The following is an 18116-nucleotide window of genomic DNA, read 5'->3' on the forward strand; positions in this document are numbered from 1 at the left end:
CTACCCACCCCCAGGGATTCCTCTCTGCTCACCTGGCCCTCCCCAGTCTGTGACTTTCTCCTGCACCTGCCCCTCCTCCCCCTTAAGACACACACTTAAAGCCCAAGCATGATACTTGGGAATTTGTATGTAGTTAGTGCTGATCGAAGAATGAAGGGCAGAAATGAGTGTCCAGGCCATAAAGGAAAAGAGTACTGTCCATTTCCTGAGGGCCTATGATGTGCCAAACAAGCCTCTGCTCCAGCCCTGGGAGCACTGAACACAGAACCTAGTAGAACACAGTAGACATTTAATACCTATTTTTTGAATAAATGAATGTGGCGGGTACCATCACGATGCCCATTTTAGAGACAGGAAAACTGAGGCTTGCAGTGGGTCCAGTGATTTTTCCCATGGTTCTACAACTGAGCTGGGATTCTGACCCAGGTCTTTGATTCCAGAGCCCATGTCCTTTCTGCTGCGCCTCACTGTGGAGTGCTGGGAGGAAATGAGGTATTTGCTCCCTCTGGTCCAGTGTGGGCTTTTGCTGGTTCTGATGTTTGAAGAAGACTCACCAGGGTGTAGAGCTATGCAGGGCTGATCAAGAGCCTGACTATCTGCAAGGCTGCCTAACCCAGAGATGGGCCTGTCCTGAGCACTCTCCTCCCTCCCTGCAAAGCTTCCAAGGCTCCCCATTGCCTAAGTATAGAGTCTCACTTCTCCACCTGACATTCAAGGTCCTTCCCAGCCTGGCCCAAGTGCCACTCTGTCCTCATCTCTGCCCACCCTGACATGAGCTCATCCAGGGCACCATCCTGCTGCTCAACTAACTTCCATGCCTCTGTTCCTGCTTCCCGGCCCCCAGCATCACTCCAGCCAGGAGCATCCTCTCCCCCTTCCAACCTCACCTCTTCAGCCTTGCTCAGGGGCCACCTGGGGAAGCCTGGGCTCATTCCCTTCCATGTACCCCTGCACTGAGCACTTGCCCCTCCATGGAGCTCCGTGCTCCCCAAGCCCTGGCCTCAGCCCAAGACCCCTCAGACTTAAACATGTCACTAGAAGCCTTCACATGGAGGCCTAGCCTTCCTGTGGGCCTATGTCTGATTCATCTCTGTGCCTTATGCACAGGGGAGGACACCTAGCCACAGAGAGTAAGAAGCAGGGATAAAATAACACGAGGCTGAACTCAAGAAGCAGACAATAATGGGTTAAAGCACTCCTCCCCTTTCAAGCTGAATAACACTGGGAGAGTCACTTCTCTCTGACCCTCAGTGTCTTCGATCTGTAAACTGGGTATGCAACAAGATGAGGCACTTTCCACTCTCCCCAGTGCAGGAACTCAGAAAAACTGCTCTGTATATCTGCATCTCTGTATTTCCCAGGTGCCTAGTGTGTTAGGCAAAATCTCCCAGGATACCACTTTACTTCTTCATCTCCGGGATCACACCAAGTTGCCCCATGCCTCAGGACCTTTGCACTTGCTGTTCCCTCTACCTGGAGTCCTCTTCCTCACATCTTTGCAGGTTGGGTCTCACTTTATCATTCTGGTCTCAGAATGATTCTCCTTGACTACTCATTCCATAGTAGCCCCTGTGGCCCCCATCCTCCTTATCCTATTGCCCTCTTTATCTCCCTCATAGCTCTTATCAGCAATTATTTGTGTCTACAAATGTTTTACTGCTCGTTGACTTTTCCTTCTCCCAGGAGAAGGCCAACTCTCTGTGGGCAGGGATGAGGTCTTATCACGTTTCCCCCTGGACTCCATGGGTAGGTGGTGACTGAGTCCACAACTATAGAACTCGGGAGCCTGGATACAAACTAGGCTCCGGGCAGCACATGTGCCTGGTGAGGAGCCCTTCGGCCTCAGCGGCCTCAGCGGCCCCTCCCTGCCCCTCCCTGGCCTCTTTGAGGCTGTCCCTTTGTGCTCATCCCCAGCTCTGTCTTTGGCTGAGTCATCTCCTCATCCTGGGGCCTGGCTCAGGGCCTGGCACGAGGAGGAGTTGGGTAAATGTTTGTGGTGGTAAATTGGCCCTGTCTCAAGCTCCTCACTGCCTCCACATCTGAGGAGCCCCAGGGTAGGGGCCAGCCAAGAGAGATGAAAGGAGGTGAGAAGCTGGTTTCAAAGTTGGCCCTTTCAGTGCAGATAAAAGCCGGTGGGAAGGGAAGTCAACAGAGGGAGGAGGGAGAAGACTGAGATGGGCTGTGAAAGCGACATTGCAGGGGAGGGGAGGCGGGCAGATGGGGGAGCACTAGCCTGGAGGCAAGGACTCAGCTCCTACCTTTGGCTCTCCACTGCCAGAGAGAGCCCAGGGTCGCCTCCTCCCCTCTCTGGGGGCCTCCTCCCCTCTCTGGGCATTGGCTTCCTCACACACAGGGTGATAATCCCAGAGTGAGCAGAGAGCCCAGGCTAGGGGGCTGCTCCTGGACTGCCTGACAGCCTGAGCAGACAGGCAGCGGAGGAGCTCAGAGGCGGCAGGCAGGACGGTTTAGGCTGTGAGGAGGACAGAGGCAGCCCCAGGCCCTCCAGCCTTCCGGCCTGAGTCTGAGCAACTTGGCCTGCCCTTGAGGCCCGTTGGACTTCATTTTTGCTGTCTCATCTCCCTCAGTCCACTGTAGCCATCAGGGTCTGCTCGTCCCCAGGCACATCTACCTCTGCCTCCATATGTCTGCACAAGCTGTTCCTCTGCCTGGAATGTCCTTCACCTCGTATTTACACCTGACCATACCCAGGTACCAGCTCAATTCATTTCCTGCCTCCTCCAGGAAGTCTTTTAAGACCCTTGAGGGTAACTCCTAGTCTGGGAGTCCGTAGGGAGTTAGGCAGGATGGCATCTCTCTGTTCTCACCCATGTAAGATTGCTCAGGCTGTGCACTGTACAACTCAGAGAACCATCCACCTAGATGATGAGGGGAATGTTACCCACCTGGAACTGTAAAAAAGAGATCCTCAAATTAACTTCCCTTCTCCCTCTCTTCAATGCTCAGCACAGAGCCTGGCACACAGCTGGTTCCGGGATTACTTACTGATTACGTACAGGGGTTTCGGAGAGAAAGCAGGAGCTTAGGAATCTCCTTCCCGTCCATCCAGCAATGGCCATGCCCCCGTCCCTGACCCCCTCTGGATCATTTCTGCTACAACCCTTCTTCCCTTCTCTTCTACCTGACCTTATTCCAACTTGGGCCACAGTCTGGGACCTCCCACCCCCCTCCAGGGACAGGGACAGAACTGCAGCATCCCTTCCCCTCTGCCCATCTGCCTCCCTCCCTGCCCACCCTTCTCTCTCTCCACGTCTGTTTCTCTTTCTTTCCCTTTCTGGCTCTCCCAGCAAATCTCCTCCGTCTCCACATTGTCAGGTAGGTCCTCTGCCTCTTTTAGTTCCTCTCACCCTCTTTCCACTGGCTACCCCCTCTCTCTGACCTCCTCCTCTCATTGTGGATCTGTCCCCCTGCCTCTGAGTCTCTCTCTCTTTCCTCTGCCTTTACATTTCATTCACTCCCCAGGGCAGTCAGCTAATGTCTATGCGTGCAGGGCATTGTTACGCCCTGAAGGTAAAGGGATAAGCGCACAGAATTCCCTGCCCTCAAGTGGCTTATCTTGTAGCGAGAGAGACACACAAAGTAGTCGGAAAATGAGGTAGTGGTAGTGTGTGAGATGGTGACGAAGGCTACTGAGCACAGAGTAACTTGAAGGAAAGAGGATGTGAAGGGTTGGGGCTGGGGGTTGGGTTGGAGTTGAAGTTTTAGAAAAAGTGGTTCAGGAAGGTCTCACTGAGAAGGTGATTCTTGAGCAAAGGACTGGAGGAATGGAGAGGAACAAAGGCAGGGATATTAGGGAGGGGAGGGGCAGGGAACAGCAGTTGCAAAGGCCCTGAGGTGGAGTGAGCTTGGAGCACCTGCAGAGCAGTGAGGACAGTGTGGCTGAGCAGAGTGAACTAGAAAGGAGGGACGGTCTGAGGCTACAGTGAGGCCAGATCTCATGGGCCTGGGGGCCACCGTGAGAGCTTGGTCTTTTATTCTGAGCCAGATGCCTCTGGCGGGCTCTGAGCCGAGGAGGGCCATGCTCTGATTTCTGTTTAGACTGGATCAGCCAGGCCCTGGGGTCAGTTCTAGATTAAAGAGGGGTGGGGCAGAAACTGGGAGGTCAGTGGGGGTTGGGGGCAGTGCAGGAATCAGGGTAAGAGAAGATGGTGGCCTGCACCCCGAGGGTCGAGGGTCGCAGGGTGAGTGGAGAGAGGTGCTTGGATTCTGGATTCGCTGATAGACTGGAGGGAGGTGTGGGAGAGAGACAGGAGGCAGGGTGTCTCCAATATTTTAGATTTGAACAACTGGAAGGTTGAGGTCCTCGTTTTGGGGTGCAGCCACCTGGAGCTCAGTTCAGAACGCGGTGAGCAGCTGCTGAGACGTCAGGGGTGGGCGAGAGAGTGAAATTGGGGGTCAGAGGCCTAGGGATGGACAGGCTGAGGGCACGAGGGCGCCAGCGTGGGCAGAGGAGGACCGGGGGCTGAGCCCTGTTCCCCCTGCTCCGTCTGGCAGACCTGGGTCTCCCTCCTTGTCCGAGTCCCCTGACTCTGTTTCCTTTGTCTCGGAGCCGCGCCTCCGTGTCCATCCCCCCGCCCCTCCCCCTCTGCCCGCAGTCTGGCCGCGGGGGCGGGGGCGGGTTAGCAGGCAGCAGGCGTGGCCCCGGGCGGGGGTCTCACCGGACGGGCCGGTTGGCGGCGTCGGGGTCCCGCGCCGTCACCACGCCGACCAGGGAGCCCACCTGCGCGTCCTCCTGCACCTCCAGGAGGCCGGAGGGCGGCCGGAACTCGGGGGGCTCGTCCACGTCGGTCACGGCCACGCGCACGATCGCCTGGTCGCGGAACGTGCCCAGGTCAGCGAAGCGGGGGTCCACGAACTTGTTGAGGGCCTCCAGCACCACGGTGTGCACCGGCTGGGACTCGAAGTCCAGGCGCTGCGGGGAGGGGGCAGAGGGCGGGTGGGTGAGTGGGCCGGGTGGGCCCACAGGGGGCGGGAGACCCCAGGTCACGCTCACTCTGCGTTGGGGCGCCCGGGACCTGGCCGTTGGGAGACCCAGACCAACCCTCCCGGTTGCAGGTGGACCAAGGGAGACTGCGAGGGAGTTAGTCCTGCCAAGGGAACACGGTCCATTAGGGCTAAAGGGCGCTGACACACCGCCCCCAGCGCAGTACGTGGGGGCATTTCATGCATTTATTAATTCACGGAGCACTTACTGTGCGCCAGTGCTTTAGATACATTAACTCATCTAATCTTAACAACATCACTAAGAGGCCTGTATTGTGATTATCTCATATTATACAGGAGGAAAATTTGTACTTTCGCCCAAGGTCACTTAGCAGTCAGGTACTGGCAGAGGCAGGGTTCAAATCCAGACAGTGCTGCTCTCAAGTCCTGGCCTTTAACCCCAGAGGAGGAAAGCGCACTGGATCTGTGCTGACTAGCTGTGTGTGTGTGGGTAATCTATTCAGCCTCTCTGGGCCTCGGGTTGTGAGGGTTAAGGAGACATTTCCCAGTGGTCCGTAGGCGGCAGCAACTAATGTTGAGTTGAGCCTGATAAGCCAGGCTGCCTTAGAGCTTTCCTTGGAAATCTGGCTAAACCCATGCTGAGCCTGGCTTCTCATCAGGGAGTGCTAATGGGTGACCTTCTGATGAATGAGCTCCTTGGCTGTGTGTTGGCTCCGGCCTTCTAGAGACAACTCCTCATAGCAAAGGGAACCAGCAGTGGTGGGCTCAGGCGCCTCTGTCCAGTGAGGGGAGCTATCTGAGTGGCCAAGGTGACCTTGCTAGAGACCTGCCCTGTGCGTAGAGACCCCTGCCTTTTGTCTCAGAACCTCCCACCCCCACCTTCTTGAGCAGCAAACACGGCCACCTCCTTCCTCCATCCTGTTGCCTGGGAAAAATCAAGATGCAGGGAGGCAGGCCGGAGCCCGGCCTGTGAGTGAGCGATGGGCTCTGGAGCCAGGTCATCAATCAGGCATAGGCTCTGCTCCCCGAGCCAGCTCGCCTCCACCGAGACACCTCAGGCGCCACTGGGGTGGCTGGGAGGGGCATGAGATGGAAGCAGGGAGGCAGGGGCAGCCTGGAGAGGAGAGCAAATGCAGAGGCTGGGCTTGGAGCATGATTCTGCTGCTCTGTGATGCTGGGCCCCATCTGTGAAATGGGCTTATCTTCCAGAGAGGACAAATGGATCTCAGAAAACTGAAAGACATGCCAATGCCTAAAAGGGTAGATTCTGGAGCCAGACTGCCCCAGACTCATAACCCTACTCTGTTCTGCAAGATGCATGACATTGGATGCGAATTGTTGAATTTCCATGGCCTCAGTTTCTTATCTATAAAATGGGCAATGATGGTACCTCAGAGGGCTGTTGTAGGGATCGATTAAGTTAATACATGAAAAGCAGTTGAAGGGTGCCTAGCATGTAGTATACACTTTATAAGTAATAGCTATTATATTTTAATCTTCAGCAGTTGAGCATCTGCCTTCGGCTCAGGTTGTGATCCCAAGGTCCTGGGATTGAGTCCTGCATCGGGCTCACCAGAGAGAGCCTGTTTCTCCCTCTGCCTATGTCTCTGCCTCTTTGTCTCTCATGAATAAATAAACAAAATCTTAAAAAACAACAATAACTGGGAGTTTTCTCTCTTTTCAAACCTTCTGGTCCAGCTAGAGAGCAGGTCATTATGTGGGGATTGAGTGAATGAAGGGCTGGAGGGGGGCAGATGTTGCTGTGGGTCCCAGAAGGCAAGGCCCAGGCTGATGGGAGCTGATTTGGGGAGACTTATTCTGGCTGAATGGCAGGAGACATAGCTGCACAATGGCAGGGAGTGAGCATCCCATCCTGGAGGTGTACAGAGGCCTCCCATCATTTGCAGGCCAGTGCAGGGGATTGACCTCCTGTGGGAGAGCAGGGCTGGGGTGATGGTCTCAAAGGCCTGCGTAGCCCTGAACTGCCAAGCCCACGACCAAGTCCTGGCAGGTGGATCTTTTGCTTTTTATTTGCCCTCCATCCCCTTCCCCTAGGGACTGCTGGGTTTGTTCTGGTTCCTGAGAGCCAGCACAGTGCTTGAGAGCACAGATCCAAATCTGGTTTGAATCTGGGCTCTCCCAATGGGCTGTGCAACCTGCACTCATCACTTACCCTTTCTGTGCCTCATTTTCTCATTTGTAAAAATGGGACTGATAGCATGGCTTCTTCCCAGCTTGGTCCCGGGTCCCTGGAGAGACCCAATCCCTGGAGTGGGGTAGAGTGGGGCTCTGCAGCTGCTCTGGGGCGTCCCTGTCCCTGCCACCCTGGGTCTGCCGCCCCTGTCCCTCCTGGGGAAACCACACCTTCTGCACCACAATGATGGCCTCCTGGGTGTCGCTGTCCGTGGTGACCTTGAACACGTGGCCGCCGCCGCCACTATCCTCCTTGAGGTGGTAAGTCATATCTGTGTTCTCGCCTACGTCTGAGTCCTCGGCCTTCACTCGTCCCACAGCAGTGCCGATGGGGGCCGACTCCTGGATGCTGAACTGGTACATCTCTGTAGGGGACACAGCTGTGAACAGGGGTGGGGGGCAGCCCCTACCCCAACTCTCACCAGCTTTATCAGAGAGGAGAGGGGGGCCCAGATAGGCTCCAGCAGGGGAGTGTCTGTAAGGGGCTCCCAAGTGGGCGGTACAAAGAGGAGGGTCCTAATTCTGACCCTGGGTTGATTTGCTAACTAATGGGAAAAGTGCCGGCTGTGTTCTGGGCTTCAGTTTCCCCATCTCCCCATGAGGGGTACAGAGGAGACTCAGGCTCCAGAGTCAGTCCCAGCTGTGTAATCCTGAGCCTTGGTGTCCTCATCTGTAGAATGGAAATAGTGCCTTCCTAATGGCATCGTCATTTTCCCAATTAACTGAGATGATGAGGCATGGAAAGCACCTAGTACAGTGCCTAGCACTTGGTAGCTACTCAATAAATGCAACCAATTATGGTAAAATAGTGGAGCTTCATGCCGACTTCCTGTTGCTCTGGATGTGAATGGTATTGATTCTTTCATTTCCATGTATTTGTTAAGCTGTTATGATGTCCCCAGATGCAGTTCAGGCACTGGGATTCCAGCAACAAGCAGGATAGACCCAAACCCCAGTTCTCACAGTGCTTTCCTCTCAACAGGCAGAGAAAGACACAAACAATCACATCAGTGGAACATGTAGTCAGTCTATCAAATGGTGATAGGGACTTTGGGGAAAAATAAAGTAGGGGAAGGAGAATGGGGAATGCTGATGAGGGTATGTGTGAAGTTTTAAATAGGGTAAACAAGAAATGCTTCACTGGGAAGGTGACATTTTTGTCAAAGTCTGAGGGAGGTGAGGGAGTAGGCCAAGCAGATTGGTGGGAAAGAGCATTCCAGACAGAGGGAACAGCAGGGGCAAAGGCCTTGAGGTGGGCGCAATGCCCGGTATGTCTGAAGAATGGCAAGATGGCCATTGTGGCTACAGCAGGGAAGCAGAGCAAAAACATAGGGGAAGGAGGTCAGATGGGACACAATGGTCCCCTGCCCTCTTCCCAGAGTCAAGGTTGAGATGAGGGTGATTCGCTAAATGATGGGCCAGTGCAGGAGAAGCAGGGCCTGTGGAGCTGAGGATGGGCCTCTTGGCGTCCCCAAGGTCTGGTCACCCCTCATGTGGAGTGGCGGCCTCCAATGCATTCTCACACGGCAGCCGGAGGGGCTCTCTCTATAACATCCTGACTGTGCCACTCCCCCGACTGGAGTCCCCTCCACAGCTCCCCGCTGCCCTGTGATGAGGCCATACAAGCCCTCTGGCCTGCCTTACAGGACGCTCGCTGCCTGGCCCCTGTGGACTCCTGCAGCCTCAGCCTCCTTCTCCCTGACCCCAGCTTCACCCTGTCTGAGGTTCTTCTAATTCCTCATCTTCTAATCCCTCTCTCTATTCTCCTTTCTGCTGTGCCCTTCCCCAATTCCTGCCCTTCCTTTAGTCTCACTGAGCCGTTCCCTCCTCCAGGGAGCCTTCTCAGACCGACCTCCAGGCTCTGGTCTTGTGCCCCAGGACCTCCGAGCTCATCCTACTGTAAGGATTCCTGCATTTCCCTACTACTTTCTGCTTTTTCTCCTCCTGCTCTCTCCCCTCTCGTCCGTCCAGGGTGTGAGCTCCTGGAAGGCAGGAACCACATCCTTTATTCATCAGGCATTCTCCGAACCTGGAAGAACACCAGACTGTCACATAAATGAAATGTGTGAGTGACTAGGGAGTGAATGAATGAAAAGATGCATGGGTCCACACTCGCTGGCTTAACACAAATTAAAGAGTCTGACAATAGCAAGTGTTGGTGAGAATGTGCTACAATGGACACGTGCATTTTTTTCACAGGGGGTTTGGGGGGCGGTGGGGAGAGCAGTTTGGCTTTATTTAGTAAAGCTGAAGAGGAGTCTATCCCATGAGCCAGCTATTCTGTTCCTATTGTCTACACACCGGAGAAATGCATGCAAATCGGCACTTGGAGATGTTTTACAAGGTTCAGCAACGTTCAGAGCAGTGTCCTTCATCATAGCCTCAAACTGGAAACAAACCAAACGACCATCAACATGTAGTAGATAAATGATAGGATGCTGTACAGCAACGAAAATGAATACACTACAGTGACAAGCAACCACATATGATTTCATAAACATAATTTTAAGAAAGAAAGAAAGACACAAATAGTTTATATGATATAATTCTGCTCATATAAGGCTAAAAAAAACCAGGTGAAATTAAGCTATGATGTTAGGTGATGCGTATATGGGTCAATGGACTCTAAAGCAAGGAGGCGGCGATCAAAAGGCACATGGAGGCTTCTGGGGTCTGGGAGTGTGGTCTATAGGAGTGTTCGTTTTATAATTAGTTGCCAGACTGGACGTTTATATCTTACACCCTTCTGTTTGTGTGCATATTTCACAGTAAAGAAACGTTAAAAATAAAGAGAGAAGGAATGTATTTATGGATAAACAAGAGTGTTCCTGGGGCCCGGGGTCCCTCTTCTCTGCTCTGCCTCACTGCTTCCAGCTCAGAGCTGGCACAGAGCCTCACACAACTGGGCAAAAGAGTGGGTGGTCCCCACACCTCCACACGGTGCCTGGAAGCTTCCCCATCAGCTGGTGGCGGTGGGGAGGGGTTCTGTGCCTGAGCTCCCTGGAGACACGGAGCTGGCTGGCGGCTCCACTCACCCCACTCTGAGTCCAGGCTGAGGCCCTAGGCCCCGGTGATGGTGCGCTCTCAGCTAAGGGATTGGATTCCCTTATCTCGCGGGGGTCAGTCCCCTGTGGCGGGCCTAATGTGAGAGCAGCAGACCTCGAGTAATGACTCCCCGATAGGGATCAGCCCCGCTCGCTGCGGTATTTAGTCTCTGCCAGCTTGGGCAGCTTTGCCGGCGTAGCTCTCGGGCCAAGACTGGACAGAGGGGCTGGCTGATGGGGAGGTGGGGGACTCAGCTAGAGAACCGCCCCCTCTTTCATCCCCTGTTGTGCCAGGAGAGGCAGAGAGTGGAAAGACATAATCCAGAGGCACGGAAACCTGCCCTCCAGGCTTATTGCAGGGACAGACCCATTACCCCAGACCTCAGCTTCTTCCTGCATGGGTGGGCCTTGGCCTGGATCTGGCCAAAACCTCTGCCTAGATCCCTGGGTCTCTCCCCCACCCCTTCCCTTTGCAAGCTTGGGTCACCAGGCAGGTCGTCTGGGATAATATGCAGGAGTGGGGTATGTGCTGAGGGCCAGTGAGGGGTTGGAGTAGGTCCATAGGAAGCAAGATGAGAAGTAGGAAGGTAACAGTGTTACTTGGCCGTGTGGGAAATCAGACAACTTTGAGGAACTTCTCTGCAAGAAATGGGATTGGAAGGGCACTGCGGGTAAATGCGTGACTTGGGTGGATGGATAGACAGGCAGATTCAAGTCCCTTTTCAGTGGGAGCTTAAAGGGAAGCATGAGGTCGGTGGGTGGCTGGACACCCATAATACGCCCCATGGAAGCCCGATGGGAGGGTGCTGGGGGGTCTATCAGATGGACACAGATGCAGCCATCTCCTTCTGGAAAGGGCATCACTCACTCTGCGGGAAACGAGGTGGGTTGTCATTGACATCGGTGACCACGATAGTGACGGTGGTGGAGCCAGAGAGGCCGCCCAGCTGGCCCGCCATGTCTGTGGCCTGGATCACCACCTCGTAGCGCTCCTGGCTCTCGCGGTCGAGGTCAGGCACGGCTGTCCGGATCACGCCTGTGGGTGAGTGACAGTGAGGCCGGGGATGCTCCCAAAAGCTGTGGCTGGTACAGAGACCCCTCCCCAGGCAGAGGCCAGGCTCAGGCAAGTTCGGGAGGGGAACGCAGAAGACAAGCAGGTGGCTGAACAGTACAGGTGCAGCCTCAGCAGCCACCACACACGCTCACGCACACTCACCCACGTGCTCGCACAGATAACTCACGATAACTCACACCTGCTCATAGAGATATGCCCTTTCATCTCTGTCAGTGGCACTCAGCAGAGCCAGCACGGAGCAGCAGTGTGGGGAGTGTTAACATGGTGAGCTGGACTCACACCCATACTCATGCACACTCACGTTGGAGTCACACTCCACTGTATACATACACCAGGTATGTCTCACACACTTAGGTAGTAAATACATAAGAACACATGAGATCACATACACACTCACACATATGCACACTCACAGCTACGAGTGCACACTCTTATTGTCACACGTCCCCCTCCCCCCTCTGGTGGAGTCATTTCCCAGTCCTTGGGGCCCCATGTGCTGGCCCAGCCCTAGATTCTCTGTCCAGGCACCAGCTAATCACTGATCAGACAACCTTTCAAGCTGTTGTTGATGCAAGAGGGGCAGGGGCAGCAGGAATGGGGGTGACCGCAAGATTAATTCTGCCGAGAAGCAGAGGAGCAGAAGGCCGAGCTTTTTGTCTCCCTGCCAGTGGGGGACCAAGGTGGAGGGGAGAGTCGATGAGGCATTCAGAGCCTCCCCCGCCACTCACTCCAACCTGCCGAGTACCAGGTGGTGACAGGTGGTGCCGGGGGCCTGCACGCCAGGTGGAGTCATGCACCAGCAGCCCCATGATGCGCCCCATAAAACCCAATCTCTGACTCCTGATGTCCCCAAACAGCCCCCAGACTCCAATAAAGATGCAAGAACGAGGGGAGAGGCTGCAGTGTGTGCGTTTATGTGTGTATTTGTATGTGTAGCTGGGGGAGCCGGGGGTCAGGCAGCTAGGAGATGGCCCTGTTTTTGTGGGATCACATGGAGATATACAGAAAATGTGTGGTCTATCTAATCAAGAGTTGTACAGACTCTCTACCGGTGGCCTCCAAGACCCCATAGGCTCTCCGCTGACCCCTCCTTTACCAAGAATGTCTTCGCAAGGGCAGAGGAGCCTTGGAAGCAGATGAAATTGGGATAAATCTGAGATCTGCCATTTTTGGGGCATGTGATCTTGAACAGATCCCTTCTTCTGACCCTTAGTTTCCTTATCTGGAAAATGGGACAATTGCAATATCTCCCCACAGAACAGGAATTCTCAACCTTGGCCTTTGGGTGGGATAATGCTCCCCACCAGCTGCCAGTAGCAGTGCGCTCCCCACCAGCCCTAATTCTGGCCAGAGTAGGTCCTCCTTGACCTGCCCCAGGGGCTGCACCCCAACACGGGGACTGGGGGGGCTTCTGGTGGTGAGCAACACTCAACACGCTGCTGCTCCACTGGTCTGTCCGCTGAGGCTTTGCAGCCCTGGCCAGCAGGGGAGACAGAAGAAATGGAGGCCAGGGACAAGAGAGATAAAGAGAGGCAGGAGGGGAAAGACCAGAGATACAGGCCCTGGGGACAGAGAAGGGAGAGGAGAGGGAACAGAGAGCCAGAGAAGGGAGTGGCCAAGCCAGAGGGAAATGCACACTCAGAAGGGGCCAGGGAGAGAGAACAGAGAGCCAGAGAGCCAGAGACAGAACAAGAGGGAAAAGAAAGAACGAAGGTGAGAAAGGAAGACAGAGAATACCAGAGACAAAGCAAACGGCCCTTCTCACCATCGGCAGGGACACCCAGGGGACAGGGGATGGGAAAGGGGGAAGAAGATGGTAGAGGGAGGAAAGGAGAGGGCAGACAAACAGACTGACGGTGGAGTGGCCACCAGGCCAGAGACAGGGGCTCCCTGAGTGAAGCAGTCGGAAAGGCAGAGAGGGGAGCCAACCAGCGGAGCCTTACTGCGTGCTAAGCCATGTGCATGCACTTGGCATCCAGGACTGCACAGAATGCAGAGATGGTGCTGGGATTTGGGGTGACTGTGCACCTGTGAGCTTGTGCACCAAGCACTCATGAGTGGGGCTTGGAGTGGGGCTCTGGCTGAGGAGCCATGCTCATGTGGCTGCCTCCTTGTTGTCCCTGCCACTTCTAGCTCTGGAGGAAGCAGGGACACTAAAGTCTTTCCATTTGGCAACTGGTCAGGAAGCCTTGTAGATGGTCAGATGCCATCCCTGGGAGGCTAGGAGGTGGGTACCCAGATGCCATGCCGCCCCTGGCCCTGGCCCTGGGATGACACCTAGGGATAGGCTGGGATGATGACAGCTCCCAATAAAGCACACCTGCTGATAGGCACACTCGGGTCACCCCCTCTCACACTGGCTCTGGCCTCGGTCATACAACTTGCTTTGGCCCATGGGACATCAGCAAGCATGACAAAAGCAGACGCTTGATAAGCCCTTGTGTTCTGGGGCCTGTCCTCCTGGAACTCCAAGACCCCCGTGCTGAGAAAAAGCCCCAAGATGAAGGCCACCCAGAGGGAGGGGGCCCAGCCACGCCAGCTGTCCTAGCTGATCTGCCAGCTGACTGCTGCCACACGAGTGATCCCAGCAAAAGAACTGAAAAGAACTGAAGCTAAGCCACAGAATTATGACAAATAATAAACTGTTGCTGTTTTAAGTCACCATGTTTGGGGGCAGTTTGTCATGCAGCAGTAGATAATTGATGGAGAAATCATGTTCTCCGGCCTGTTTCTCTCCCGGACTCACTTATGCAGCCACATTTCACGAGAGGCTCAGCTGGCCAGAAGGCCCAATGTGGCCTCACGCATATGTCTGGCAGGTGGTCCTGGCTGTCAGCTGGAGCTTCTCGTGTCTTCAGCAGGCTGGGCTAGTTTCCTTAGATGGTGGTCTTGGGAGAGAAGTGTGAAGGCTACAAGGTCTCTTAAGGCCTAATCTGGAACTTGGCAGATTCAAGACTCCACACCTCTCTCCCCCTCTCTTTTTCTCTCTACTTTTTTTAAAGTAGGCTCAAGGCTTGAACTCATGACCTTGAGAGCAAGAGTCCCAAGCTCTACCAACTCAGCCAGCCAGGCACTCCTCAAGACTTCACCTTTTAATAGGAACAGTGGCAAAGTCCCTTTACCTAGAGGGGTGGGAGGAACTGATGGTATATTTCCTTACCTGCTACATTCTGCTCCCTACCCCACCTCCCCACGCTGGGAGGAGCACCCTCGGGGCTGGTGCCTTGCTCCCGCTCTGGGGTAAAATTCCCCAATCAGTCCATGCAGTTGTTCTTGAAACCTCTGGCTCTGCAGATCCCTTCATTCACTCATTTGTTAGATGTTTACTGAGGACATACTATGTGTAGGGGTCACAGAGTCAGATATGAGGCCGTGCAGAAAGGAGGGGCTTTGGGGTCAGACTGGTTCAAGTCTACTTTCCACCATTTATATGCTATCTGACCTCGGGCAAGTTCTTGAGTGCCTCTGAGACTCAGTTTCCTATTCTATAAAATGGGGCTACCCAGTTGGAAGGCTTTTAAGAGAATTAAAAGAGACAAAGTTTCCAGTGGCAGGTCTCACATTCTGGGGATGCCATGATGATCCCCCCCATCCCAAGACCTGGATTGGGTACCTGACTAATAAGCTCCGTGAGGGCAGACATTCATACTGACCTTGTTCATCATCTTAGAGTCTGGAACATAGTAGGCGTTCAATAAACATTTGGACTGTCTGACCTACTGCCACAGACCCTCTGTCTCTCCTCTCACAGGCAGGGTGTCATTGTCTATTTGTTTCTGGCTTCTCTGTTAGAACAAAAGCCCCCTGTGGGGCAGAAACCAGATCTAGTGTATCATCCTGACCCCAGGATCTGGCACTTTGAAGGTGCTCGGCAAAGATTTGTTTCATTCATCCCAGGAAAACAGACGTCTCTGGTCCAGTTGAGAATTTTCAGCAGATAACTTGGAGCCTCTGAGAAACTCTTTCTATTCTTCTGGGGGTGGGGGTGGGCAGGGGCTGGAAATTAGAACCTGGCCACGGCTCCCTGCAGCCCCATCCTCGCCCATCACCCTAGTTTCAGCTGTTGTCCTCGCCACCCCCCGCTGTCCCCTCCAAATTCTGCAGAAGGGGCCCTGGAGCCCAAATGATGCCTCATTAGCCCACAAATGCCAACCCTGTCGCCCCTGTGGGGGGCTTGCTGGCAGGCCTGGCCTTTAAAACACACAAGTTAATTCCTCCTCTGGCACTCGGCCTCATGGCGCCCCGCCTCCTCCTTTCCCTCACACCTTCCTCTCAGGGCCCGTTCCGGCTCTGCTCCCTGCTATCTGCACAGCAAGAACAGACTGTACCTCGCAGCAGCTGCTAAATATAGACCTGCATCAGCGGAATATTCCTGGCTGGGGAAATGGAGCTGGGGCTGGGAATGGCACCAGGGCGGCTCCTGCAGTGGGGCTGAAGGCAAGGGGAGGAAAAAATCTGGTCCTTCCTGGGAAATGTCGGACAAGACCTTCTAGGACTAAGAACGTGGAAGACCCTAGGACAAGGACTTGATTTGCGCTTCTTCTCCTGCCTCGCTTGGTGCCCACTCACTGGCCTCTTGGGAACCGTTCCCGCCCTCCTGGGCTCTCCAAGCCCTCCCACTTGCCACCCTCTTCCTGATTCTCTGCAGCGGGGGATGCTCTTTCTTAGAACCTGGCCGTCCTCCTCACTTTCTTGGAATCTGGTCCTCCATCTGCTCACCCCCACCACCTCCCAGACTCAGTCCTGACCCCTGCCTTATTTCTGTCTCTTTCTCCCTTTCTGAAAGAGGATTGACTCTAAGGGCCCCCTCCTCAGGCTGAATGAATGAAGGCTTTGGTAGTGATAGCAGCCCCTTGGTTTACCAGTAGGTACCAGGTATTGTGCTGAGCACTCCATATGCTTGCTCTTCCCTTGGCCTGCACATTCCTTTCTAGATACCGACCAAGGGACTCATACCCTTCCTTCATCCATATCTCTGCCCGAGGTCACCTCCCCAGAAAGGCCTGTCCTATTCCTTCACCTAAATCTATCCCCTCACCCTGCTTTCTGTGTCTTCCTAGCACTCATTATGCTATAAATGCATATGCTTATTTTCCATATTCCCTACTTGAATTAAAGCTCCATGAGGGTAGGGCCTTGGATTTGCCTCCTGCCATATGCTTAGAGCCTAGAACAGAGCCAGGCACATAGCAGGCACTCACTAAAGAATTGTTGAGTGAAGGAAGGGACTCTCCCATTGGATCTTCACAACAATCATGTGAGATGGGAATTACTATCCTTCTTGTACACATGGGAAACCAAAGCTTAAAGAGCCCCAGTATTCAGGGAGCTCTGGGCCCATATTTCAGATGGCCTACTAGATGTTCTAGATGTTTCTTTCTTCTCCTCTCTCCTCTTAAAGCCACTATGGTTAAAAATGGAATTAATTAGCTCTGCATCAGATCCCAGGGCACATTCACTAATTCTTCTGCTCCTACTTTTTCTAATCCATATTCCTCCTTCTGTTTCTGTACACGGTGCCCCTTCCCATCCCAGGCCCCAAAGCTGGGAATCCCCAGATTCGTTCCTCAATCTACTCCCCTACATCCATCCAGGTGCCCAAGGTTTGCCCTTGGCAGGATCTCACTGTCATCCCTCCTTCTCCCTCCTCGGCATCTCTATTAATCTTCACCATCAATCCTGTGTCATCTCTGGCTCCCTAACTAGATGGATCAGGTTAAGGAGTCTGGGTGGGAGGCCGAGAAAAGGCGCAGGCCTTGGTGTTTGTCCTTTGGGGCTCTCTGCTGGGCATCCCAAGCTACGGAATCTCCCTGAATTCAATTCCTGCCTCTGAGCCATGCTAGAGAGAGCAGCCCGAGGGATCTTGTTAAAATGAAAACCTGAGCATGTCACTTCCCTGCCTAAAAGTCATCAATGAACCCAGAGTGCTGGTGAGGAGGAGGGGAAACAGGCGCCTTCCTATGTGGCTCTCGGGAGTGTAATCTCGTACATTTCGGCATTATCTATCCGGATTCCAAATGCATGTGGTCTTTGACCCAGCTTTTCTACTTCCCGAAAATTATCCTGCAGATACACTCACACAAGCACAAAATGATATATGTATGAGGTTATTCACTGTAGCATTGTTCGTTGTAGCAAAAGATTGGAAACAGCGTAAGTGTCCATCAATAGGGGACTGGTGAAATAAATTTTAGTGTATCCACAACAGCTGTTAAATAAAAGAATGAGGAAGCTCTTTATGTACTGATATAGAATAATCTTCAAGATGTATTGTTAAGTGAAAAAGGCAAGCAGTGTGTATAGTGTGTGTTTATAGCTACCATTTCTGTAAAAAAAAATAAAACAAATACATGTACCTATTTTCTTGTACATGCATAGAATAGCTCTGGAAAGATACCCAAGAAAATTACATTGGTTGCCGTGGGGACCCAGACTGGGTGGCTGGGGGACTGGAAGGGGTGAAGAATTTCCACTAAATGTCTATTTTGACTACTTTTAAAATTTTGAATCTTGAAATGTGTTATCTATTAAAAAAACAATATTTTTTTAAGTGAATGAGTCCAAGGTCTCATAGGATATATACATCAAGTGGCTACCTTTGGGGCTGCAATTAGGGGATGAGGGTGGGAAGCATCTTTCTTTCTTTCTTTCTTTCTTTCTTTCTTTCTTTCTTTCTTTCTTTCTTTCTTTCTTTCTTTTTTCTTCCTTCCTTCCTTCCTTCCTTCCTTCCTTCCTTCCTTCCTTCCTTCCTTCCTTCCTTCCTTCCTTCACATTTCTTTAATGTTAGAGTGTTTCCTAAAATGTATTACTTTTGCAAGGAGAAAAAAATGACAAAGATATTA

General features: G+C 53.3%; 1 protein-coding gene across 1 annotated transcript in view; it reads right to left on the bottom strand.

The window, feature by feature from the left end:
• Window positions 1–18116, bottom strand: part of CDH22 (cadherin 22) — a 66922-nt gene that overhangs the window by 25127 nt on the left and 23679 nt on the right. Inside the window, exons 4-6 of the mRNA XM_038572499.1 lie at window positions 11068–11235; window positions 7327–7520; window positions 4677–4930 (exon numbers count right to left, since the gene is read on the bottom strand). Of these exons, the coding sequence (XP_038428427.1) occupies window positions 4677–4930; window positions 7327–7520; window positions 11068–11235 (616 nt within the window). The remainder of the gene's footprint in view (window positions 1–4676; window positions 4931–7326; window positions 7521–11067; window positions 11236–18116) is intronic.

Source organism: Canis lupus, chromosome 24, assembly GCF_011100685.1.
Source record: "Canis lupus familiaris isolate Mischka breed German Shepherd chromosome 24, alternate assembly UU_Cfam_GSD_1.0, whole genome shotgun sequence".
NCBI lineage: Eukaryota > Metazoa > Chordata > Mammalia > Carnivora > Canidae > Canis > Canis lupus.